At 41.3% G+C, this 27,922-nt stretch overlaps 2 protein-coding genes across 3 annotated transcripts in view; one reads left to right on the top strand and one right to left on the bottom strand.

The window, feature by feature from the left end:
- Positions 1 to 22,371, top strand: part of ZNF827 (zinc finger protein 827) — a 273,636-nt gene extending 251,265 nt beyond the window's left edge. For both annotated transcript variants that reach the window (XM_040418517.1, XM_040418516.1), the window contains 3 exons: positions 5,297 to 5,488; positions 12,988 to 13,165; positions 20,882 to 22,371. In XM_040418517.1, the coding sequence (XP_040274451.1) occupies positions 5,297 to 5,488; positions 12,988 to 13,165; positions 20,882 to 21,689 (1,178 nt within the window). In that variant the 3' untranslated portion in view covers positions 21,690 to 22,371. The remainder of the gene's footprint in view (positions 1 to 5,296; positions 5,489 to 12,987; positions 13,166 to 20,881) is intronic.
- LOC120990016 overlaps positions 1 to 27,922 on the bottom strand; it is a 134,408-nt gene that overhangs the window by 42,864 nt on the left and 63,622 nt on the right. The window lies entirely within an intron of this gene.

The following is a 27,922-nucleotide window of genomic DNA, read 5'->3' as shown; positions in this document are numbered from 1 at the left end:
AAAATACGCCTTCTGGAGTGGCCCAGTCAGAGTCCTGACCTCAACCCGATTGAGATGCTGTGGTATGACCTCAAGAAAGTGATTCACACCAGACATCCCAAGAATATTGCTGAACTGAAACAGTTCTGTAAAGAGGAATGGTCAAGAATTACTCCTGACCATTGTGCACGTCTGATCTGCAACTACAGGAAACGTTTGGTTGAAGTTATTGCTGCCAAAGGAGGTTCAACCAGTTATTAAATCCAAGGGTTCACATACTTTTTCCACCTGCACTGTGAATGTTTACATGGTGTGTTCAATAAAAACATTTGATGCACGCATACTGTGTATGCCCCTGGCTTCTCTGTATAGAATGGAGAAGAATGAGCAGACTAGTAAAATCCTAAAGAATCAGAGCAGTTTATTTTTTCAGAATCTTTTTTCCAAATTGGAAGTCCAAAAATAGAACATTGTTCACCCAGAAAGTTACAACCAAGTCCATAAAAATGCAGTACTCTTAAGCGGGTTGGCCCATTAAAACAACTTTCCTCCTGTTCCCGGACAGGGGCCTGTGCTCCCCAGTTTGAATGCAGCGGTGGGCACGAGTGTGTGCTGGCGCTGCTAGAAATAGTCGAGCGCTTGTACTGCTTGAGCACTAGATAAGGTAGGATAGCAAGACTATATGCACACAGATAAGGCTCTGTACACACTATGTCTCTTCTACATACCTCTGTATAACAGGCAGGGGTGTTAAGATGCACCAAGTGACTAGGGCCTGTACTTGGTGCACTTAAAGGGGTTTTCTGAGATTTTTTTTACTCATGACCTATCCTAAGGATAGGTCATCAGTATCTGATCAGTGGTGTCCGACACTCGGGACCCACGCCCATTAGCTGTTTGAGAAGGCAGCTCCTGTGAGTGCTGTGGCCTTCTCTCAGCTTTGCCTAGGCCAAGTGACAACACATTCATCGGTCACATGGCATAGTTGCTGCTCAGCCCCATTCAAGTGAATGGAGCTGAGCTGCGATACCAAGCACAGCCGCTATACAATGTATGGCTCTGTGCTTGGTGAGCAGAGAGAAGGATGTGGCGCTCACAGGAGTGCCGGTGCATTCTTAAACAGCTGATCCGCAGGGGTCACAGGTGTCGGACCCCCACCGATCAGATACTGATGACATATCCAGAGGATAGGTAATCGGTAAATAACATTTCAGAAAACCCCTTTTAAAGAGGACCTTTCACTAGAATAAAACATCTAAACTAACTATACAGACATGGAGAGCGGCGCCCAGGGATCCCCCTGCACTTACTGTTATCCCCGGGCGCCGCTCCGTTCTCCCGTTATAGCCTCCGGTATCTTCATAGTTAGGCTCCACCCAGGGGAACCTGCCGGCGTCTTAATCTTCTATGCTGTAGCGCTGGCCAATCGCAGCGCTCAGCTCATAGCCTGAGAGAAAAAAAAAGCCTCTCAGGCTATGAGCTGAGCGCTGCGATTGGCCAGCGCTACAGCATGGGAGAATGAGACGCCGGCAGGCTCAACTGGGTGGAGCCTAACTATGAAGATACCGGAGGCTATACCGGGCGAACGGAGCAGCGCCCGGGGATAACAGTAAGTGCAGGGGGATCCCTGGGCGCCGCTCTACATGTCTGTATAGTTAGTTTAGATGTTTTATTCTAGTGAAAGGTCCTCTTTAAGCCCTTATTTTCATATTTATAAACACGTAGAGGACCCGCGCCGTACATGTACGGCGCTGTGATCGTGCAGGTGCAGGAGATGCGCCCGCCCGATCCGCGGCACTGATGCCGGTGCATTAACCCTTGATGTGCCGTGGTCAGCGCTGATCGCGGCACATGCGATGTCCTCGTGGATATCGGAGCTGTCATCATGTCCCCGTGCTGCTGTGACAGGGACCCGATGGCATGGAAGGCAGCGCAATGCCTTCCTTAGGCATCGTGGTTGCCTTCATGGGGAGAGCCTGTGAGATCCAGCCCCTTGGATCTCACATGCAGGAAGCTGTATGTGTAATACACACTGTATTACACATACAGCTAATGCATTCCAATACAGAAGTATTGGAATGCATTGTAAAGGGGATCAGACCCCCAAAAGTTGAAGTCCCAGAGTGGGACAAAAAACAAAGTGAATTTTTTTTTACATGAATAAAGTTTAAAAAATAAAAAATAAAGTTTCAAGTAAAAAAAAAAAAAATATCCTTTTGAGAAAATAAAGGAAAAAAAATTGTAAAAAATAGGGGAAAAAAGAAAATTACACATATTTGGTATCGCTGCGTCCGTATCGACCAGCTCTATAAAACTAACACATGACCTAACCCCTCAGGTGAACACCGTCAAAAAATAAATAAATAAAATGAAAACTGTGCTAAATTTTTTTAAAAATTGGTCACCTTACATAAATAAAAATGCAACACCAAGCGATCAAAAAGGTTTATACCCTCCAAAATAGTACCAATCTAACCGTCACTTCATCCCGCACAAAATTAGCCACTACCTAAGACAATCGCCCAAAAATAAAAAAAACTGTGGCTCAGAATATGGAGACACTAAAATATGATTTTTTTTTTTGTTTCAAAAATGAAATCATTGTGTAAAACTTACATTAAAAAAAGTAGACATATTAGATATCGCCGCGTCCGTAATAACCTGCTCTTAAAAATATCACATGACCTAATCCCTCAGATTAATACCGTAAAAAAGCCATTTTTTGTCACCTTGCCTCACAAAAAGTGTAATAGCAAGCGATCAAAAAGTCATACGCACCCCAAAATAGTGCCAATCAAACTCTCATCTCATCCCGCAAAAATCATATCCTAACTAAGGCAATCGCCCAAAAACTGAAAAAACTATGGCTCTTGGACTATGGAGACACTAAAATATGATTTTTTTTTTTGTTTCAAAAATTAAATCATTGTGTAAAACTTGCATAAATAAAAAAAGTAGACATTTTAGGTATCGCCACGTCCGTAATAACCTGCTCTATAAAAATATCACATGACCTAACTCCTCAGGTGAATACCGCAAAAAAAAAGTGTACAAATCCATTTTATGTCACCTTACATCACAAAAAAATGTAATAGCAAGTGATCAAAAAGTCATATGCACCCTATAATAGTACAAATCAAACCGTCATCTCATCCTGAAAAAAATGAGCCCCTACACAAGACAGTCGCCCAAAAAATAAATAAAACTATGGCTTTCAGAATGTGGAGACACAAAAAAATCCTTTTTTTTTTCAAAAATGCTTTATGTAAATCTAAAACAAACAAACAAAAAAAGTTATATTTGGTATTGTCGCGTCCGTAGCAACCTGCTCTATAAAAACACCACATGATCTTACCTGTCAGATGAATGTTGTAAATAACAAAAAATTTTAACGACGCCAAAACAGCTTTTTCTTGTCACCTTGCCTCACAAAAAGTGTAATGTAGAGCAACCAAAAATTATATGTACCCTAATATAGTACCAACAAAACTGCCACCTTATCCCGTAGTTTCCAAAATGGGGTCACTTTTTTGGAGTTTCTACGCTAGGGGTGCATCAGGGGGGCTTCAAATGGGACATGGTATCAAAAAAACAGTCCAGCAAAATCTGCCTTCCAAAAGCCGTATGGCGTTCCTTTCCTTCTGCGCAATGCCGCAGCAGTTTATGACCACATATAGGGTGTTTCTGTAAAATACAGAATCAGGGCAATAAATATTGACTTTTGTTTGGCTGTTAACTCTTGCTTTGTAACTGGAAAAAATTTATTAAAAGGGAAAATCTGCCAAAAAAGTGAAATTCTGAAACTTCATCTCTATTTTCCATCAATTCTCTTGGAACATCTAAAGGGTTAACAAAGTTTGTAAAATCAGTTTTGAATACCTTGAGGGGTGTAGTTTCTAAAATGGGGTCATTTTTGGGTGGTTCCTATTATGTAAGCCTCACAAAGTGACTTCAGACCTGAACTGGTCCTTACAAAGTGAGTTTTGGAAATTTTCTGAAATATTTCAAGATTTGCTTCTAAACTTCTAAGCCTTCTAACGTCCCCAAAAAATAAAATGACATTCACAAAATGATCCAAACATGAAGTAGACATATGGGGAATGTAAAGTAATAACTAGTTTTGGAGGTATTACTATCTCTTTTATAAAAGTAGAGAAATTGAAATTTGGAAATTTGCTAATTTTTCTAAATATTTGGTAAATTGGGATTTTTTTTTAAATAAAAAATTTTGACTCTATTTTACCACTGTCATGAAGTACAATATGTGACGAGAAAACAATCTCATAATGGCCTGGATAAGTAAAAGCATTTTAAAGTTATCACTACATAAAGTGACACATGTCAGATTTGCAAAAAATGGCCTGGTCCTTAAGGCTAAAAATGGCAGGGTCCTGAAGGGGTTAAAACAAGTATTATTCAGTAGCGGCGCAAAGAATCGGCTAAAATAATCAGCAGTCAACTCAACCAGGCATTATGCCTGGTTTAATTGGGTTGATCCTTCTGACAGATGCTCCTTAGGCTACTTTCACACTAGCGTTTTTTGCGGATCCGTCATGAACACCATTGAAAGTCAATGGGGGACGGATCTGTTTTCTATTTTGCCAGATTGTGTCAGTGAAAACGGATCCATCCCCATTGACTTACATTGTGTGCCAGGACGGATCCGTTTGGCTCCGCTTTCGTCAGGCGGACAGCAAAACGCTGCAGGCAGCATTTTGGTGTCTGCCATTAGGGCAAAACTGATCAGTTTTGGAATGCTTCTAAGAGCCTTGAACGAATCTCACATACGGAAAGCCAAAACGCTAGTGTGAAAGTAGCCTTAGTGAGCCATTTACAATCATCCATGATTCATTCATTCCTGAGCAATTGTTAAAATGCAAAAAAAAAAATAAAATTATCGTAAGTCAGTATTGGTAAATATTTTCTCAATAGCCTGCATTGTGCCATTCCTCTTGTACTCTTCCTGGAAATGTACGAATAAATTGACACACAGGTGTTCTTTTTTTCTCCTTTTCCGTTCAGTGCTGACAGTGTACAACTGGAATGGTAACACTCACTGTTTTCATACATTTCCAGCAGGAATGGCACAATGCAGAGAAAAGGTTCTCCAGCATTATTTCATGGGGAATACAAGGCAGGCATGTTTGGAGTCTATTTTGAAGTCATAACAGCTTCTAACGTAGGAAATACTGTTGTATCTTGGCCATTATGGAAATCAACTTGTGTATCTAGTCCATGTCTGACATATAAAACCCTGTAACTGGGAACATGATTCAAAATAATTGTGCTACTTATATGGGTGTTTTCCTTTCTATAGGAGATGAAAGAAAGACCCCCAGTGAATCCATAAGCCCTTCTTCTTCCTCATTGTCAGCACTTAGTGACTCAGCCAACAGTAAAGAAGACTCGGACACCCCACTAAGAAACCAGACTTCAAACAGCCTGTTGGTCATTTCTGTAGGACACAGCTCCCAGCCTTTTGTTAGCAGTGAAGAGAAATCTGACAAAGGTAATTGTTGTTCACATAGACTGAAAGAAAAATTACACAATTATTATCTGTATGTCTAGTGACAGGGTCATTCGCAGCCCTGCTTGTGCACACATAATCTGTAGGTAGCTCTATAATGTAGTATAGACTGGGGTCATGTTCATATAAAATGTATATTCTACATTACTACCATTTATATACAAGTAATTGTGAGCTATATAACAGCTACAATAATAGGACGGTAAGATGGTGATCTTGCATTGCTCAAAGTGAGATCTCCCTTACCACAGTGGTTCTTTTTATCTGTTTCATTTATTGCAACTTTAGGCCATCTCTGGAAGGCTAATATGTTTTTGCAAGATGTAAAGTTTAATTCTCAGATTATTATTTGAAAGTATTGTCTAATCCCTTATGACAACAGTATGTTGTGCATATTAACAAAAATGAGAGCTATAAAATAAAAATAAAACTTTTAATAAATATTATTTAAAAAAAGAAGGGGGTATAAAGTAGTCACTGCTTCCCCTGTGTGTATAGCACACCAACAATCCAGGTATAAAAACCGTCAATAGATAAACATAAAGAGCACAATATAACCAATCCAGTACAATAGCAAATTAAACTACATACATACCTGTGCCCAGCTTTAACCATATAAATGTTTTGCCTGAGTTCAGCATTAGCAGATCAGCACCAGGAGATATCGCTGTTAGAAATTGAGTTGGGAATAAACGCGGGTAAAACCTGCTTTTACTTTCACTATCTGCTGCATTCACTGCATACCGATTTCTAACAGCCATATCTTCCCATGTACTGAAGATAATTCTGTTATTTTTGTATAGTTTAAAAGCTTGCAATACCAGCTTTCAAACAATATAATAAATCTAGCTGCTACCAATCCAGAGATATGAGCAGCTAAAGCAGCCAGCCTCCCCTTCAGTCTGGAGGATGAGGGGGAGCAGTTGCAGAGATGACAGTCTGCAAGGGGAAAGGAAAAATAGTAAAAACATATAGAAATGTGGCATTATTATCATTGTACTAACACACATAATAAAGTTATGTTTTTTTTTTTTTTACCACACAGTGAATGCCATAAATTAATTCCACAAAATAATGAAAAAATTAATGTTTTTTATTATTCCCCCAAAAATGAAATAATGAAAGCCATTTAACCTCCCTGGCGGTATTCCCGAGTGTGACTCAGGGTTAATTTTCGCTGCCAGGAGCGGTAACCCCGAGTCACGCTCGGGGTAACATTGCAGAGCTGTCAGTGGAGTCCCCTTATTTTCTCCTGGCGATCCAGTGATGTCCTCCACTGAGAGCGCCGGCTGGCATTTGACTTCCCGGTTACATTCCCTGCGAGCAGCAGCGGCGCATGGGAGCGGAACTGGGCGGTAAATTCAAAAGTTTAAACATAAAAGTGACACACACACATAAAAGAGGTGATACATTGTAATCTGAGAGGATTACACTGTATCACCTCAGATCTGACACTTGATTACTGCCATTTTACTGTCATTTGTGCACATAAAATATTTATAACATGGCATCAAAAAAGCGCCACTTTACTACAAAAGCGCTTTTGGACCAGTTGAGTGACAGTGACACGGAGGTGCTCGCAGAACTGAGCGATAGTGAGTTGCGGGGAGATTTGTCGTCTGACACTGATCTGGCAAGTGACAACGGCGATGATCCTGCACCTAACCTCAGCGATGTGCGCACTTGGTGCCCTATTGTCACGGAGACAAATTGCTACCAAGAGCAGCAATCCGCTATGCTGCATGCCAGGTTTTCCAGAAGCAGAAAGTGGGAACCGGTGACCAAAGAGGATATCTGGCAGTTTCTGGGACTCATCATTCTTCAGGGGGTGATGGGGAAACCGCTCCAGAAATGGTACTGGACCACCAATAAGTTACTGGCCACTCCATTTTTTGGCACCGTGATGTCACAATACCGGTTTTCCCTCACCATGAAGTATTTCCACTTCACGAACAATAAAGAATTTGATGAGGCCACGCATCCTGCGCCCAAACAAAAAAAAATCTGGGAGGTATGCCAAATTATTGTGACCAATTTCTAGCGGACCTACGTGCCAGAAAGGGACATCAGCGTAGATGAAAGTTTGATGGCCCACAAGGGATGCCTAAGCTGGATACAGTACATTGCATCCAAAAGAGCGCTGTTTGGCATCAATCCTACATGCTCTGCGAGTCATCCACTGGGTACATCTGGAATTCGGTCATTTACACCGGTAAAGGGACAAAGTTCAACCCCAGGTACAGCGGCTATGGGATGGCCACATCATCTGTCCTTACACTGCTGGAGCCATTGCTGAACCAGGGGTATTGTGTGACCACGGACAATTTCTACACATCTCCGGAACTGTCTGAGGTTTTGCTACAAAACAAGACTGATGCATATGGTACCGTTAGGCCTAACCGACGTGACATGCCATCTATGTTTGCCAAGAAAAAACTCAAAACCAGATAAAAGGTTGCCTGGCAAAAGGGTAAGATGATGGCAATGCGTTGGCGAGACAAGAAGGACGTGTGTCTCATGAGTACTGTGCACAATACCTCTACTGCCATGGTCCACACAAAAGGTGGGAAAGATGTGCTGAAGCCACAAGTCGTGATAGACTATAATAACACCATGGGAGGTGTCGACAGAGCCGATCAGGCAATGACATTTTATCCGGCTATGTGCAAACAGCAAAAAAAAATATTATAGGAAGATCTTCAGGCATCTTCTGGAACAATGCCTTTGGAATGCATATATCCTGCACAGAGCAAAGAGTGACAAGCCTCTTGTTCCTTCTGAGTTTATATGGAAGGTGGTTGACCGGATTTTTATCAACCATCAGTAGCTGTAAACAGCTGTGAACAGACCTGGACATCGTGCTGTTGACGTTGTCAAACCAGAACGCCTGACTGGTCATCACTTTATGGACTACATCCCGCCAACCGCAAAAAAGGCAGCACCTACCAGGATGTGCGTGGTTTGCTGCTCAAAGAGAGATGGCAATGGAAAGAAAGTCAGAAAAGAAACCAGGTTCCATTGTCCTGATTGTGACGTTGGACTTTGTGCAGTCCCATGTTTCAAAATTTATCGCACTCAGGATGTTTATTGAATTTTCTTTGTTTGACAAATTTCATAATTTTTTATTACATTATTGAATAAAATTATAATATTTATTAGATTATAATTCATGATTTTGCGTTTCAAACTTTATCACATCTGGGATGTCTACTAGAGTCTTGTTTGGTCAGGTTTAAGTAAGTAATTACTAAGAATTGCAGTCCTACAATACATAACACCAAATTTCCATGCAAAAATTTGTACCATTTTTGGTACAAAATTCCTGACATAATCATACCGCCAGGGAGGTTAATACACTAAATATACCCCAAAATGGTTCTAAACACAACTCATCCTGCAAAATAAAATGCTAAATTAGAAGAAAAAGTTAAAAAGTTATGACTGCTGGAACACAAAGGGGGAACATGTTACTGGTCCTTAAAGGGAACCTGTCACCATGAAATTTCTAAATAATCTGCAGGCAGCACATTATAGAGATGGTGAAGCTGAGCAGATATATATATTGTTTTGTGGGAAAAGATTCAGTACAAGTTATATTTCATTCATTTACATTCCTGCTCATTCTGAGCTTTTAAGTTAGGGAGGTGGTTCTATCAGTGATTGACAGCTATCTATGTATACACAGTCATAGAGGGAAGGCTCTCAATCTCTGATAGGACCTCCTCCCTGACTTCAAAGCCCAGAATGAGCAGAAACTTAAATAACTGAAATATAAGAATTACTGAATCTTTTCCCATAAAACTATATATCAATCTGCTCAGCTCCTCCTGCTCTATAACATGCTCCCTGCAGCTCAAACACCATGTTCAACGTGACAGGTTCCCTTTAAGGCTAAAATTAATTTTGTCACTAAGGAGTTAAAAATACAATTGTGTCCCCTGAGTTGTGCACCAACAATATTTACTTCAGACACATATTAAAAATCTACAATAAAAAAAAGTTAAATTTTTTGGAGGGTTTTTCCAATTTTAATGTGACTGTGAGGAGGTTAAAGGGGTTGTGTCACTTCAGCAAACGGCATTTATCATGTAGAGAAAGTTAATGCTATGTATATTGATTGTCCATGCTTGATTTGTTTTTCCATCACATTTTATACACTCCTCTTATCCATGCTTGGCCATGCTTACACAGCATTGGAAAAGGCGCTGGTCTCTCTGGTGGCTGGGACCGTGGAGTGTGCCTAGGCTGGCGCTTTTTCCAACAGTGTGCAAGCACGGCCACCACTGCTGGATTGCAGTGTGAACATAACCCCTGGATAGGAGCGCTGTATAATGCAATGTAAAATGAATCAAGCCAACAAAGGAGGCAGTATGGACAATCACAATACATTAGTAAGCACCTTGTATTAACTTGTCATGTCTACATGATAAATGCCATTTGCTGAAATGAGACAACCCCGTTAAAGATCACAGATATATATATATATATCAGAATCATAGGAAATGGAGGAGAGGTCTTACCAGTAACCAAGGATTTTGATGATAAGTTACCTGTGCAAGTTCATCCACTCATGGAATGTAGCTCCAGGACTGGGTCAGGTTGCATGTACAGTCCTGATCAAAAGTTTAAGACCACTTGAAAAATGGCAAAAAATCATATTTAGCATGGCTGGATCTTAACAAGGTTCCAAGTAGAGCTTCAACATGCAACAAGAAGAAATGGGAGTGAGACAAAACATTTTTTGAGCATTCAATTTAATGAAAACAACGAATAAACTAAAACAGGCTGTTTTTCAGCTGATCAAAAGTTTAGGACCACACCTCCAAAAAAAAACTAAACTCCCCCAAAACAGAAATCCAACTTCCAAACATGAACTCAGTAATGAGTAGCTCCGCCGTTATTGTTTATCACTTCCAAAATTAGTTTCTGCAGGCTTGATGCAAGCGTTTCCATGAGGTGAGTGGGAACATTTCTCCAAGTGGTGAAGACGGCCGCACGAAGGCCATCTACTGTGTGGAACTGTTGTCCATTTTTGTAAACTTCCTTTGCCATCCATCCCCAAAGGTTCTCAATTGGATTTAGATCAGGGGAACATGCAGGATGGGCCAAAAGAGTGATGTTATTCTCCTGGAAGAAGTCCCTTGTCCTGCGGGTATTGTGTACTGTAGCGACCATTATGGCGCCCCCTCCACTGTGGCGCGTAGAAAACATCTCAGGTGGGATCTGTTTGTCATGTCGGTATTGTTGGAAACCATCAGGACCATCAAGGTAAAAAAAATTCTCATCAGAGAATAAAACTTTCTTCCACCTTTGAATGTCCCATGTTTGGTGCTCTCTTGCAAAGTCCAAACGAGCATTTCTGTGGCATTCAAGGAGACGAGGTCTTTGAAGACGTTTTTTGTTTTTGAAGCCCTTCAGTCTGAGATGCCGTCTGATGGTTATGGGGCTGCAGTCAGCACCAGTAAGGGCCTTAATTTGGGTCGAGGATCGTCCAGTGTCTTGACGGACAGCCAATTGGATCCTGCGGCTCAGTGCTGATGAAATTTTTTTGGGTCTTCCACTTGACTTTTTTGTTCCATAACCCTCAGGATCATTTAAAGGGCTTCTGTTACCCCACAAAAGTCATTTTTATTTTTTTGGATAGTTACATTCCTTATAGCGCGATATAGGAGAATATAATCTTATCACTTACTTTCATGCGGCCGTTTCTTTAGAAAACGAAGTTTTATAATATGTAAATCCGGTCTCTACCAGCAAGTAGGGCGTCTACTTGCTGGTAGCCGCAGCAGAAAACCGCCCCCTCGCCGTGTTGATTGACAGGGCCAGCCGTGATCTCCTCCTCCGGCCGGCCCTGTCAGTATTTCAAAAATCGCGCGCCTCTGTTCATTCGGCGCAGGCGCTCTGAGATGAGGAGGCTCATCTCCTCAGAACTCCCTCAGTGCGCCTGCGCCGATGACGTCTGCTCTTTAGGTGATGTCATCGGCGCAGGCGCACTGAGGGAGTTCTGAGGAGACGAGCCTCCTCATCTCAGAGCGCCTGCGACGAATGAACAGAGGCGCGCGATTTTTGAAATACTGACAGGGCCGGCCGGAGGAGGAGATCACGGCTGGCCCTGTCAATCAACACGGCGAGGGGGTGGTTTTCTGCTGCGGCTACCAGCAAGTAGACGCCCTACTTGCTGGTAGAGACCGGATTTACATATTATAAAACTTCGTTTTCTAAAGAAACGGCCGCATGAAAGTAAGTGATAAGATTATATTCTCCTATATCGCGCTATAAGGAATGTAACTATCCAAAAAAATAAAAATGACTTTTGTGGGGTGACAGAAGCCCTTTAAGAAATTCCAAATGACTGTCTTACTGCGTCCCACCTCAGCAGCGATGGCGCGCTGTGAGAGACCCTGCTTATGCAGTTCAACAACCCGACCACGTTCAAAAAGGGAGAGTTTTTTTGCCTTTGCCATCACAACGTGTGACTACCCGACAGAATGACAATGAATCCACATCTTTGCACAGATTTGGCCTTTTAAAGGCAAGTGGTCCTAAAATTTGGATCAGCTGAAAAACAGCATGTTTCAGTTTAATCGTTATTTTCAATTAATTGGATGCTCACATTTTTTTTGTCTCACTCTTATTTCTTCTTGTTGCATGTTGAAGCTTTACTTGGAACCTTGTTAAGATCCAACAATGTAAAATATGATTTTTTTGCCATTTTTCAAGTGGTCTTAAATTTTTGATCAGGACTGTATCTCCCAACAGTGTGCTGAGCAGATAGGACTGTCCCTGAAAGTACCTACGTTATGAGCCAGGGACCCTAATGTAACCCGCCAATCTAAGGCTACTTTCACACTCGTGTTTGGTGCGGATCTGTCTTGTATCTGCACAGACGGATCCGCACCAATAATGCAAACGCTTGTATCCGTTCAAAACGGATCTGTTTGCATTATTCATAAAAAAAAAGTCTAAGTCAAAACAGATCCGTCTTGACTTACATTGTAAGTCAATGGGGGACGGATCCGTTTTCAATTGCACCATATTGTGTCAGTGAAAAACGGATCCGTCCCCATTGACTTACATTGTAAGTCAAGACGGATCCGTTAGGCTCCGCATAGTCAGAAGGTCACCAAAACGCTGCAAGCTGCATTTTAGTGACCGTCTAAAAAACGCAACGGAGACCAAACGCAGCAAAATTTATGCATTTTGAACGGATCCTTATCCATTCAGAATGCATTGGGGCTGAACTGATCCGTTTTGGGCCTGAAACGGATCTCACAAGCGGACCCAGAAACGCCAGTTTGAAAGTAGCCTAAATATAGAGCACCCATCCTGATCAGGGCAACCCCGTCCAGAAATTGCCACTACAGCCCTACAATGCCCCTCATTCCACACCATGTTCTCCACACCCAGCGTTCTTTTCATTTTTTCATAACAAGGTATCAGAATTTACTTTGGTCCTACACTAATGTAATTTCTTATTGCAGGTTTTGAATGTGTGTTCTGCAATTTTGTCTGCAAAACAAAACCAATGTTTGAACGACACCTGCAGATTCACCTGATTACTCGAATGTACGAGTGTGACGTGTGCCATAAGTTCATGAAGACACCGGAACAGCTGGTAGAACACAAGAAATGCCACACAGTCCCTACCGGTGGGCTCAAGTAAGGAAAGCAAGTACAAAAACTTTTCCTGTGTTAAGCATATGTAACATCCTGTTGTATTTAATGATTATTTTATTGCTTGATTTTACTTCTTATTGCTAAACTATCATCAGTCACAGTGTTTTTATAATCTAAGGTAAATTCTTATAAAATTAGTACTATGTTATTTGTCCCACTTTTTCTGTCCTTTACACTTGTCTAAACATGGTTCATGTAGTTTTAGCAGGACTTCAGTTTGTCTTGGCATAGTTTTTAGTACAAGGAACATGTCATACACTGGGGGGAGGGGGATAAGAAGCAATGTTAGAAAATCAGATTTTACTGAAAGAGCAGTAGATGCTTAGAATACATTTTCTGCAGATTTGGTTTGGAAACCCACATTCAATGAGTTTAAGAAGAAAAATTAAAAGGAAGTGTAAGGGCAGACCAGATGGACCACGTGGTATTTTTCTGCCACCATATTCTCTATGTAACAAACTGATTACTTAGAAAATTCTGAGGTGAAGGTGCCAACATCACCAAAGAGCTCTTTTTCCAAAGCATCTGTTTTAAGAATGGGAGCCTGCTATATAATGAAGGGGTGCTTAACTACAAAAGTCCTAAAGGGGTTGTCCAAGTTATATTTATTGATGACCTATCCTCTCGATAGTAGAAAAAGGAATGAAAGCAGCACACACGGTCTCATCGGGTCACCAGAATGCAACAGCCGCCAAGAGGACCACGGATCCACAGCGGTCACACCAGAAAGTTGAAGTAGAAAAGTCGCAGCAGCATCTCTGTTTTTTTTTCTTTTTATTGCGAAAACTTCACAGCATATACACAAATAAAGTGCAACGTTTCGGCTGTTACCAGCCTTTGTCAAGCATTAACATGCTTGATAAAGGCTGGTAACAGCCGAGACGTTGCACTTTATTTGTGTATATGCTGTGAAGTTTTCGCAATAAAAAGAAAAAACGGAGATGCTGCTGCGACTTTTCTACTTCAACTATCCTCTGGATAGGTCATCAATATCAGAATGGCTGGGGTCCAACACCAGGCACCCCCGTTGATCAGCTGTCCCAGTGCTGCCTCCTCTTCATTGTTTACTTGCTCGCCGTTGCACCTGCAGCGGTGAGCAGGTGTAATTACACCCATGCCGTCCTATTCATTTCAATGGGACGGATCACTCCTATAGAAGTGTATAGGAACGAGCCATCCAATTGAAATGAATGGGACGGCATGGCTGTAATTTTGATAAGATATGCCATAAAAGTCTGAAAGGTGGGGTCCCACCTTGGGAATCTGCTGCTTTCTCAAGAACAGACCCCCTTTGTAAAAATGAGAGCATGTGGCACATGTGCAGTAGCCAGCCAAGCCAGTTATTCTCAGAAGTTTTATAGCATCGCTTGCTCTCCATTCATTTCAGAGTCCCATCTTTGAGATAGGGGAGGTGGGACCTGCACCTATTGGACATTTATGGCATATCCTATTGATATGTCATAAATGCCCCAGATGGGAAGTATTCAAGTACCCCTTTAATAATAAAGATGTGTGTACTCGCCCAGTTTATCCCCTGCTGCTTTCAGCACAATCTTTCAAGTCCTCATGGTCAGGTCTCAGAAGATGACATCATGGCTGCAGGATCAGAGGGGCGCTGGAAGTGGTGGTGGATAAAATGGGTGAGTATTATTTATGACAATTGCTGGCTAGGGGGGATAAGGCCAGTAAAGGTGTTGTCCAGGAGTTAAAAAAAAAAATCTGGCTGCAGTAGTACTCACCTGTTAAACCACCACTGATCCAGCACTGATGTGATTGAACAGGTTCACTTTAAATGCTAAAAATGTCTTCCATAATCCCAAGTATTTGGCAAGCCAGAGAGCACTCATGGGATGTATCTGTCCTCGGTGTGACATTCAGCTTCCTATCTGTGTGAGCACCAGCACTGCTGAAGCACAATGCAGTAGTTTGTGTATTGAAGGCAACAATTATAAGTTCAGAAAAAAAGTGCACATGTGTATGTATATTATCACATGTAAGTTAATAAATAATCACACATATTTTAATAACAATGATATAGGACACATACACACAAGCTCTTATTTGCTAAGTGTTTTTCTTTCTGTATCATATAATGAATGTTAGTTTTCTTCATTTCAAAACTTTACAAAATGGGATCATTTTCTAATCTCTTAGCAATCCTGATGTACCCCAGAGCTTCAATAATACACAGAGAAAGCAATCCTATTTGCTTCCTAGTGCGAGCACAGTGTGAATAACTCTCTAGACTCATTCACATAGCAATTTGCACTGTTGACAGGCAGCCTTCAACATCATCTGTTTACTGACAGTCTCCAACTACCAATAGAGGCTTCTGGGATATCACGCATCAATCTGCAATGATGGGGAATGAAATGCACTGATCACTTAAATGGGAGCTTAGCTGCAATCAGTTTTGGACTGGCCCACCAGAGTACCGAATGATCATCCAGTGGGCCCAGGCTTTGATACCATAATAGGCCCCAAAGATCCAGGAGATAAAAAATAAAACATTTGGCTGCCTTTGGAGCCAATCACTCCTCTATTTCTGTGATACAAAACATATTAAACTTTATTGATGATATAGTGGTTGGGCCTCAAGAATAATTTCCTCTGGGGGGCCCCAGGAACCTCAGTCCAGCACTGGCGGCAGTGCAACTGTACAGTCACTACACAGTGGACTGGGCCTTATGCATTTGGTTCATCTACTGTTTTGTTTCCATTGCCAGTGGCAGCTTAAAAGCGTTAATAGGTGGGTGTTAAACCCCCACCAATCTGATCTTCAATATCTTCAAATCCAAAACAAACTTTAATGACTGACACAAAAGTAGAAATAGTGGCAGTGGTTATATATGTACAGTACAGACCAAAAGTTTGGACACACCTTCTCATTCAAAGAGTTTTTTTATTTTCATGACTATGAAAATTGTAGATTCACACTGAAGGCATCAAAACTATGAATTAACACATGTGGAATTATATACATAACAAACAAGTGTGAAACAACTGAAAATATGTCATATTCTAGGTTCTTCAAAGTAGCCACCTTTTGCTTTGATTACTGCTTTGCACACTCTTGGCATTCTCTTGATGAGCTTCAAGAGGTAGTCCCCTGAAATGGTTTTCACTTCACAGGTGTGCCCTGTCAGGTTTAATAAGTGGGATTTCTTGCCTTATAAATGGGGTTGGGACCATCAGTTGCGTTGAGGAGAAGTCAGGTGGATACACAGCTGATAGTCCTACTGAATAGACTGTTAGAATTTGTATTATGGCAAGAAAAAAGCAGCTAAGTAAAGAAAAACTAGTGCCCATCATTACTTTAAGAAATGAAGGTCAGTCAGTCAGCCGAAAAATTGGGAAAACTTTGAAAGTAAGGGCTATTTGACCATGAAGGAGAGTGATGGGGTGCTGTGCCAGATGACTTGGCCTCCACAGTCACCGGACCTGAACCCAATCGAGATGGTTTGGGGTGAGCTGGACCGCAGAGTGAAGGCAAAAGGGCCAACAAGTGCTAAGCATCTCTGGGAACTCCTTCAAGACTGTTGGAAGACCATTTCAGGGGACTACCTCTTGAAGCTCATCAAGAGAATGCCAAGAGTGTGCAAAGCAGTAATCAAAGCAAAAGGTGGCTACTTTGAAGAACCTAGAATATGACATATTTTCAGTTGTTTCACACTTGTTTGTTATGTATATAATTCCACATGTGTTAATTCATAGTTTTGATGCCTTCATAGTCATGAAAATAAAGAAAATTCTTTGAATGAGAAGGTGTGTCCAAACTTTTGGTCTGTACTGTAAATGCAGCCCTACAGTGGTGCTTGGAAGTTTGTGAAACCTTCGGAATTTTCTATATTTCTGCATAAATTTGACTTAAAACAACATCACACAAGTCCTAAAAGTAGATAAAGATAATCAGATTAAACATTTTAGACTTGGTCATTTATTTATTGAAGAAAATGATCCAATATTACATGCCTGTAAGTGACAGAAGTATGTGAACCTTTGCTTTCAGTATCTGGTGTGACCCCCTTGTGCAGTAATAACTGCAACTAAACGTTTCCATTAATTGTTGATTAATTCTGCACATTGGTTTGGAATAAATTAGCCCATTCCCCTGTACAAAACAGCTTCAACTCTGATATATTGGTGGGTTTCCTCCCATTAACTGCTCACTTCAAGTCCTTCCACAGCATTTTTATTGGATTGAGGCCAGGACTTTGACTTGGCCATTCCAAAACAATAAAGCGAATGTCAGGTCTCCCTGTCCAACTGCTTACACAAATAGCTGTAGTTCACCTGATTAAAACACTGTTTTCTTTTGTGGATCTGAAGCTGCGTTCCTGAGTTTCTCCAAACACAACTCTTCTCATTTAAACCAGAAATTTCTATCCTCCTGCTTAATTAATGTGAGAAAGGCCTTTAGTTGCTTACAGGTTACCTTGGGTTCCATTGTGACCTCACAGACTGTTACACGCCTTGCTCTTGAAGTGATCTTTGTTGGTCAACTATTCCTGGGGAGGGTAATAAAGGTCTTATACACAATCTGTCTGACTATGGATTGGTGGGGTCCAGACTCCAGAGACATAAGACTTTAGAAATGGTTTTTTAACCCTTTCCAGTCTGATGAGCATCAACAACTCTTCTTCTGAGATCCTCAGAAATCTCCTTTGTTTATTCCACAAATGTGTTGTGACTTTGATAGATCCTGGTTCTTTAAATAAAACAGGTTGCCCACTCACACCTCATTGTCATCCCATTGAAAAACACCTGATTCTAAATTTCACCTTCAAATTATTATCTCCTAATTCTAAAGGCTCACATACTTTTGCCACTCACAGACGTGATATTGGATAATTTTCCTCAAATAAATGATTTGAACAAGTCTAATATTTTTGACTCATTTGTTTTATTTGGTTATCCTCATCTATCTTTATGTTCAAGTACCCCTGTACATGTGAGGCTGTGTGATTGGAGATACATACATTTCAATGAGTTGATTTAATATATTAAAATTGTCATGCGAAAAGCTGCATAAATGCTGGCCGGACTAAAAGAAAGCTTGTGACTCCTGCTTCCCTCACTTACACAGAGTGATAGACAGTTCTCCCTGTATACAAACTCATAAAGGAAAATCTGGCAATCAGCAGTGCACGGGTGGGGGAGCAGGACTCACAAGCTTTCTCTATGAGCCCTTCCAGCATCTACGCAGGAAAATACTAAATATAATGAATATTAGGGATCCACCGATTATCGGTTTTACCGATATTATCGGCCGATATTGAGGATTTTTACAGTTATCGGTATCGGCAACTATTTTGCCGATATACCGATAACATATTGGGAACACAGAACGCGCTGCTCTCAGCGCTCCCTGTGTTCCCTCAGCAGCACAGGGGAGAAGGAAGCAGTGTCTCCCTCCCCCTGTGCTGCTGCTGCCGCCAATTAGAGGAGAGAGGACAAGAGAAGGGGCGGGGCTGTGGCCACCGCTCCACCAATGAAGATAACTCTTTCATTAATTCATATACAGGAGGCGGGAGCTGGCTGCAGAATCACATAGCCGGCTCCCGACCTCTATGATCTGTAGCTGCGATCTGCGGTAGTTAACCCCTTAGGTGCCGCGGATCGCAGCTACCGCTCATAGAGGTCGGGAGCCGGCTATGTGATTCTGCAGCCAGCTCCCGCCTCCTGTATATGAATTAATGAGAGATTTCTCTTCATTGGTGGCGCAGTGCGCCCCCCCCAAGCCCCCCAGTATTAATCATTGGTGGCGCAGTGCGCCCCCCACCCAAGCCCCCCCCCTCAGTATTAATCATTGGTGGCAGTGGCCACAGGATCCCCTCTCCCCTGCTCCTCCGATCGGAGCCCCAGCTGTGTAATCCTGGGGCTCCGATCGGTTACCATGGCAGCCAGGACGCTACTGAAGCCCTGGCTGCCATGTTCAGCTCCATGCTGCTGTGTGCACAAAGCACAGAGCAGCAGGGACAGTGTGAGATCCTATTCACCCTGATAGAGATCTATCAGGGTGAATAGGACAAGGGTTCTAAAAGTTAGTAAAAAATAAATAAAAAATAAAAAACACAAAAATATTAAGTATGAATGAAAAAGAAAGATTTACAAAAAATAAAAATACACGTTAACAATAAACATATTAATTTTCAGCAGATTTGTGTAGGAATTTTTTCCAAAAATGAAAATTCCCAGAATATCGGTATAAATTATCGGCTATCGGCCTGAAAGTTCACAAATTATCGGTATCGGCCCTAAAAAATCGATATCGGTCGATCCCTAATGAATATCTATATCCCCAAGCTTTAACTCTCCTACACTATTCTGCTCTCATGTAGAATAGCACAGAAGATCTGAAATAGTTTCAAATGCCAATTACTCAAATATAGTGTTATAGCTTTAGCTCTTTCACACGAGCGGAAGCCGTGCGGGTAATCCACTGCGTGAAAGAGAGCCAAGCCCCGCACTGGACAGCAGAGACACGGAGCATTAACATGATTGATAATGCTCCGTGCCTCTCTGTGACCTTTTTACTACAAAATCACAGTGAGATAAAGTTGTCACCGTGATTTTGTAGCAAAAAGATTACAGAGAGGCACGGAGCGTTATCAATCATGTTAATGCTCCCTGTCTCTGCTGTCCAGAGCGGGGCTTGGCACTCTTAAACGCAGCGGATTACCCGCACAGCTTCCGCTCGTGTGAAAGAGCCCTTAATGTAGACTAGAATTACTTGAAAGGAGTTGTCCAGGATTTTTTTAAAAAACAGTGCCACACCTGTCCACAGTTCAACCTGCTCACTTATAAAAAGTGTTTGTGAAACTCAGAGTGAATAAAAGCTTTTAGTCCCTATGCCGTTTTATTTTCCTCTCCTCAATGATCTCTCTTTGTAACCTGATGTGTCTGATCAGCTTCCATTAGTGATGGCTGAACTCAACAGTGGGTCTTGATCCACGTGTGGTGTATCTCTCTTTCCAGAAGCCGAGCTCTTACACTGCTCCAGTACTTCACCACTCTGCTTTAGCTTTAAATCCACCTTCAGACTTACGGTTGTGAGTCTCCTTACCCACCACAGGATCCACCTGAGTTGGTAATCAGGAAACAACGAGCAGACGCCCTGTGTAAAATCTGAGTGGCACTGCTATGCTTCCTTTTATTAATTATACTTACAAGATAAAAACTTTTCTAAAAACATTTTATAAGCCCAAAATTCCCAATTCGCTTGTCTGGTTTCGTCTCACGGCTTCTTAAAGGGAGTCAGGGCACTGCTCACAGTGGAGCTGAGATGCAATATCAGATGCAACCCTTAGCAAGGTATAGCACTGATTGTGAAAGAAAGTAGATATATTTCCTACTCCTGAACAACGCTTTTACCTTCAGGAACAGTCCATTAACATTAGGGGTTGTATGTAATTTAAGGCTGACTTGCAGATCAGTCTCCAACTAGTATGCAGTCACAGACTACAGGCTTCCAGAAACAGGCTCCTGCAGATAATTCCTTGAGACATTAAATGGTATTATTGGGTTGCTGTAGCAGCTAAGTGGTAGATGTCAGTAAGTTTCCGGTAAACTGTCAGTATTACACCATAGGAAAGCACAGTCAATGTGTATCTATGTGTGTCTTCATTATGTAATGATGTTATACACAAGCTGGTAAGAATAACACTGTCAATATGCTCTTTTTGGCTTCCTCGCTAGGTGTCCATTCTGCATTTACTCCACAAACCGCCCTGCAGCCATCGAATGTCACTTGAAAACGCACTACAAGATGGAGTACAAGTGTCGGATCTGCAAGACGGTCAAGGCTAACCAGCTGGAGCTGGAAGTGCACATCCGTGAGCATCGGCTCGGGAATCATTACAAGTGTGACCAGTGTGGCTACCTCTCAAAGACGGCCAATAAGCTGATTGAGCATGTGCGTGTCCACACCGGAGAGCGCCCCTTTCACTGTGACCAGTGCAGCTATAGCTGCAAGCGCAAAGACAATCTCAATTTGCACAAAAAGCTCAAGCACTCTCCCCGCCAGACCTTCAGCTGCGAGGAGTGCCTGTTTAAGACCACCCACCCTTTTGTCTTCAGCCGTCATGTTAAGAAGCACCAAAATGGTGAATTCTTGGAAGAAGAGAAGAAAACCCAGACCACAAACCAGAAAGAGGCTACCCTATTGCTCCCCGTCAATGACACTAGGAGCCTCTTGTCACCTCTCTCTGTCATGTCTGCCTCGCAGGCTCTCCAAACAGTGGCTATGTCTGCTGCTCAAAGCAGTGGCATGGAGACACATTTAGCACTTAAAGCCTTTGCAGTAAATGGTAACTTATCATGCTTGGATAGGTACCAGAACTCAGAATTTGCTCATCTCATTCCCTTAACAATGCTCTTTCCTAAGAACCATTACGATGTCACATTCCATCCTCCCAGACCTCAGACGGCACCCCCTGGTGTCACCACACCGAAGCACTCCTTCCTTGCTTACCTTGGACTGACAGAAAGGGCAAAAACTGTTTAAGAATGGCCCTTATCCTGTCTCCGCAACCTGGCAGGTTCACATTGCTGCAAAATAGAAGTCTGAACGGTATGGAAACATGTACTGTATATCAATAGCAAGATTAGTTACTGGGCTCTGTGTGTATACTTACTGCATTTACATAAAGCTGCTTACCTACATATTCACAGAGGGAAACTACTGCATATCATGGGGCTGGCACACCTATGCCTCTGCTTACGGTGAAGGCTTCTGCACTTATAAAACCATAGTTCCATGTGTTTCGTTGTATACAAGTATCTGTCTGCCTGAGAGATAAACAGGTAACACACACAATCTAAGTACTGTGGGATGTCTTTTTATGTGCACGCTGAACATAGCCAAAACCAGTTCAGTATCATGTATGGAATTGTATACATTATATTTTCTTATTCCGTCAAGCACCACTCCTGATATTTATTATGGGCTTTTTTTATCCCCTGTCTTTAGTGCATCTGCATTGGTGCTTCATGGGGAACTTAAAATAATCATCCAAGGATTCCGTGATAAAGACCTTTCACGTAATTGCGATACATATTTCCTGCAGATAAAGGTATCGCAAATCTATCCATTCCTGGTTATGGAGAACTTAAAGGGGTTTTCCTGTTTTCATCTCAACATCCTTTTACAAAAAATCACTTCTGAAGGTAGCTGTAATTGTGTAATATAGGGATGCTCAACCTGCGGCCCTCTAGCTGTTGTAAAACAATGCCCTTCTGTAGGATGATAGCTGTAGGCTGTCAGGGAATGATGGGAGTTGTAGTTTTGCAACAGCTGGAGGGCCGCAGGTTGAGTATGCCTGGTGTAATATATTTGTTTTACCTTTATTGCTCCTATCTTCGGTTCTGGGCTGTGGTCACAGGACTATGTCCTGTGTTGTTATGTCCATGGGGGTGTCAACGCAGAAACAGGGGCAATGAGAACAAATTGTTCAAGTAACTATAGCTGGGTGTTCGGGGCGGTGCTGGAGCTGTGGCAGGGGAAGGAGAAGTGCATCATGGGTTTGGTTGGACACATCAACAGGAAGTGCTACATACAGGGTGGAAACAAACCAGAACGATTCGTTTACATGGTGAAAACTGGTCAGAGGAGTCTAAATTAAAAAAATTAGCACAGGGAAGGGATTTCATGAGCATACCTTGTTTTTAAAACCACAGTAATCCTGGAAAACCCCTTTAAGATGTGAGATGCTTGTGATTTGCCACACATTTAGCATTTTCTTGTTTCATTCACATTAAAAAATACAGGCCAGAAAGTGGTAGCTTATTTATTTCTCTGGTAATTGCGCTGGAGGCTGCCATTTTGCAACCTAAATTGCAGTTCACTAGGAATTGATGACACCATTGATCATAAAATCACTGCTTACCTTGTATAGCAATTTAGGAATTGAAAAATCCCTTAATATACAGGGTACATTACAGAGAAAGTCCACTCATCTGCTGCGTATATACAGAACAGTAGGTCAGAGTGGTTGTCCTTGGGTGCTTCTGCATGCACGTACACTACTATATATAGTTTGTTTTTTGGAAAATCACATTTGATTTGCAGTCTATTCTGTTCATTTATTCCTATTACCTACACACCTCACGGCACGTCTAAATAAAAAAAAGATCCAGTTAACCCTTTGCTGCTCTGCTATTTCAGTTTGAGTAAATTACCGATGTTAGTTCTGTAAGACAAATGTAAACGTGCAGAGATTGCTGACTGACAGACAATGCCGGATATTGAACTGGCAGCTGTGTACGCTGTGTACATAAATCCAGACATACTATTGCATGCGTTTTTTTTTCTTTAAATGCACTTGCCTAAGCATCTTCCTGCTGGTAAACAGGTCAAGGGCCCATCCAGCGGGTCTGAAGAATACATTGTACTGCTATTGTCTTAAGATGTTTGTGTGGAATTCATGGTTACAGTGGTGTTGGGGCAAATAATTTAGCCCAATCATGGTTCCCCTGGTTGTCTGCAATCTTCATCTCACTAGAATGAGTTCAATATGGTGAGTATGCAGTGGGTGCCTTTTTGTACTGAAGTGTATATTATCAGTAGAAATCGGTGTCATTCCATCTAGTAAAGGGAGTCGGAGGCAGGCTGGTTGGTGCACCCAGGTTAAAAAGGCAGTTTTGCACAGTGCTTTGCCTTGCACTTTTTCATGGATCTCATTTACTGAACCATAAAATACCTTTGATAGAAATGATTTAGCTTCCGACTTGAAATTACAGTCCAGATATACATCAGATGTACAAATTAAACATTTTGTTTTTATGAATTCCACGTGGTTCCCGTATGTGGATCAAAGCTTGTATCTTTTTAGACATATACGGTATATTTGTTCATGATGATTTGACGGAACACATTTAATGAGAAGTGGTCTTATGTACAGCAAACAAGAGCTCTTAAACCCACTGAGGGGAATGTACTAAAGTGTTTACACATTAAAAAGTCGCAAATTATGGTGCACTCCATATTTTCTCCATAGTGTGTGACTTTTTGAGCTTCTCGATACTTTTTTAAGTAGTGATTAAAAGGGTGGGGCTTTGTAGGAGGGGCAGGGCTTTGCGCGGTCCGCCAGATTTGCTACAACTCACACAAAAACTGGTGTAAGTTATAGCTGAAGTCTCCGCCAGCCCCTAGCTGGGACTGCCAGAGATGCAACTAATTTATTAAAGAGTCATCTGCCTCTAAATAAATTAGGCGCATCTTACTCTGGTGTATTGGAACTCCAGTCCTGGTAAATGTCCCTCATTATATTAAACAGCTGTGTGGTTTCCATATGTAGTGGTAGCCAGCTATGAATGGATGTGATTTTCCTTTGGCTTTTTAAATACCAAAAAGAGATGTATCAAAACTAGTGTACAGTGGAGAAGTTTCCATAGCAACTGGTCAAATGCAGGTTCTTTTGTTCTGATTGGCTACTATGGGCAACTGCTCTACTTCTCTTGTGCACCAGTTTTGATAAATGTCCCCGAAAGTTGGTAATTCACAAACCTTGGCTGATGTTTGCTCATTTCATTATGGAAAACTCTCCCCATCCATCAAAGCCCTGTTCAGATTCATTACAAGGCCAGATTGAATCGTGCAGGGAAAACCGCTGGGACGACATTGTGAGCTGCCCAGACAACACTGGTCATACCAGGAAAGTAGTGGGAGCAATACATTGCATGATGCATGCAGTATTCATAAGCTGATGGATTAATATTCAGGTCCATGGGACGTGCATTTCTCTGCAGGGTTTTTTAAGCTGGCGGAGTAAATTACTTTGGACGCCATTAGTATTTCTGAATAGATAACCTCTTGCAATTCTTCTTCTGCTACAATTATTGTCAATCATAGATTGCTTCACAGCTGCTAAACTGCTCATTACGTTGACGATAAATGACAGTAACTGGCTATTAAACAACTTTTAGCACTTTTACAATTAATTGCACACACATTTATGTTTCTAAAGTCTCCTGACGGTAAATGTGGCATTTTGTCTTTATATCTAGCTATTTATCATTCAGATAGTATTGCAATGGTCTCTTAAATATATGTTTTGTTTTTTTTTTTCATTTGAAATAACAACATAACATTTCATATAACCACTCATACACATGAATAAATTTGGGATTACAAATTAGCAAATTTCTCAAAATTCGTTTTCGGTCAGATTTAGTTTGGTTCAGATATATTCGGCCTGAATCGAAAGTGCTCCAATTTTCCTGAAAAATCATGTATGACACAGGACTGTATCTTACCTTTTTCAAGGTCTTTAAGACCGCATTAGTAATGTCAAAGTGACATATATATATATATATATATATATATATATATATATATGAACAGATGAATGGTAACAAACAGCCTGTTTTTTTTTTTAATAAAAAAGGGTTAAAAAATTATCCATTTTTGGTGGTAGATACCTTCTTTTCTGTCTTCTGACTTGTAAAACGGTGGATGCCATTTTTAGTGATTTATGCAGAAGCAATCACAAAAGTTCGCCAAAAGTAGAATCATTTGGGAAATTCATAAAAATTTGTGTAGAATCAACTCTCTCATCTCTGTGCTTCCTGTTCCGTTCACAGTGCTAGTTCCAGAGGCAGCAGGGAGCAGCTGTTCAGTGGCGGTGCAGCATGTTGGACACTCAATGATTGGATATTAATGATAGGTCATCAATTTCAGGAGCCTGGAAAACCCCTTTAAATTATTTAGTATTTTCCTCTCTGCATTTTAGCAGCCATAGCTTTTTTTTTTGTTTTTGATCGGCATGGCAGTTTGAGGCCTTGTTGTGCGTAGCAGAAATGTTATTTTTTAGCTTTGTTCTGGGGTACATATATATATAAATTTCACTGTAATTTATATAATTTTTTTTGCTGCCGAAATAGAAGTTATTTTAGTTTTTTTAGAAATAACCTGATAATTATCATGTGGATAACTAATATGTGTATTTTTAGCTTTATTTAACGTGTGCACCATGAAGTGTATTTGACAATATTTTTTCCAGGGGGGGGGGGGGGGGTTTGCATTTTTATTTATTCTTTTATTACATTGTTTAGAACATTTTTTATTTTTTTAAATCCCACTATTGGATTACTATTTTATAACTTTATTTCAGACATGATATATTAACATACTCTTGTATGACACAGGCTGCTGTTAGGGCAACACTAGTGTGCACAAACAGCAGGGTTACTGCACAGACAGCTCTGGGGTCCTTCATAGGTCCTCAGGGTTAACTGCTGATCACTCCACCAGTCTATGATTGAGTCATCCGGAAACCCGCTGAACCAATCACAGGGAAAGGGTGGAGTCCCCCTTGATCATGTAGCAGTATGGAGAGCAGCATGAACAGCCATAAATGCAGCTTTGTCCGAGCCAGGCTGTGAAATCGGAGCGTGCGCTAAGAACTCAGGCTGTGACTAACAGCCAGTTCTTAGCGCAGGAGTGCTCCGGCAGTCCTTAACAACCCTCAACTGCAACGACGCCAAAAGATGTCACTACAGACTGAGGATCTGCAAAAGACAATGGGTGCTGATTAAGGGGTTATTCTGAACTAAGGCATACTAAGAGCATACGGAAATTATTCAATGCGAAACAGAAGCATACAGAGCTAATATGGAAAGTCCTAAGGGGCACTATTGGAGCAGCCTGGACATCCATAACAGACGCCGTGCTGGCAGTAGTCATGTGCTTGAAAACTAAAAAACATAAAATGCTAATACAGTATCTGTATTATCTGTCAGAAGGTGTCGTGGCTTTCTAAAGAAGCGAAGCTGTAAAGCTAGTTACAACTAAGTTTTATCCTGCTGTAATACATTAAAAGGGTTCTCTGGCACCTCAATAGCCAGAGCTATAGGGTTCTTAGAACATTGTCTCCACCAATATCAAGAGTACTGCAGTAATATAGGCTAAACTAGATGGACTTGCATCTTTTTCAACCTTACTATTCTATTTTACTGTATACTGTATGGCAATCTCCATTATGCTAAGATGGCTCTTCCCTTTTATTCATAAGTCTTCTGGAAAGAGCTGCTAATATCATTAGGTTCTCAACACTTTAGATATGAGGTGAAGTAGTGATCACGTTGTAGAAATTAATCTAGTCACCATGTGAGTAATCCCATGGAAGAATAGCAAAGATAGCCTCCTATCATGAAGTGACTGATACTAGAGGGCAATAGATTATATTGCTATAATATACTCCCAATGGTAACAGATATAAACAGAACCGGTCCCTGCTGAAGTCCTCAACATTAGAGATTGGGGGTATGACACAAGGTAAACAAAGGTTCATGTCGCCGCTCTTCACTCTAGCTAGTAGATGAATTGTGAGGGTTCCACCTCTATTACTTCACAATTTCTTACGAATATTTCAAAGGGTTTCCTCTTTAGAGCATTAACTCTCTACATAATGTCACCGCACTGTAAGCATAGAGATTTAACTCTTAGACCTCTGCAACAGAGCCCCTGCTCCACTGAATAGAAATGTCTTAGAAATGTGAGCATTGTTTGTTGTCGGTATAGCTTCTCATTAAACACATCCGTCAGAGACGTCACTTTGCTGGTAAGACCCATTGTTACATGCAGCATGTACTTATACTGTGTGATGACGCTTGCAGACCACCATTTTTTAGCAGCAGTTGTGTTTGTTGCACTCCACTGTAATCTCTCAGGCACCATTTCACACGTCATTGGATAGACACACACAGAGGGAAATTGCAAGTTGCAAATAGTGTATACGC

The sequence above is a fragment of the Bufo bufo genome, chromosome 2 (assembly GCF_905171765.1).
Source record: "Bufo bufo chromosome 2, aBufBuf1.1, whole genome shotgun sequence".
Lineage (NCBI taxonomy): Eukaryota > Metazoa > Chordata > Amphibia > Anura > Bufonidae > Bufo > Bufo bufo.
Note: the sequence above shows the minus strand (reverse complement) of the source record. Positions and strands in the feature narration are given on the sequence as shown.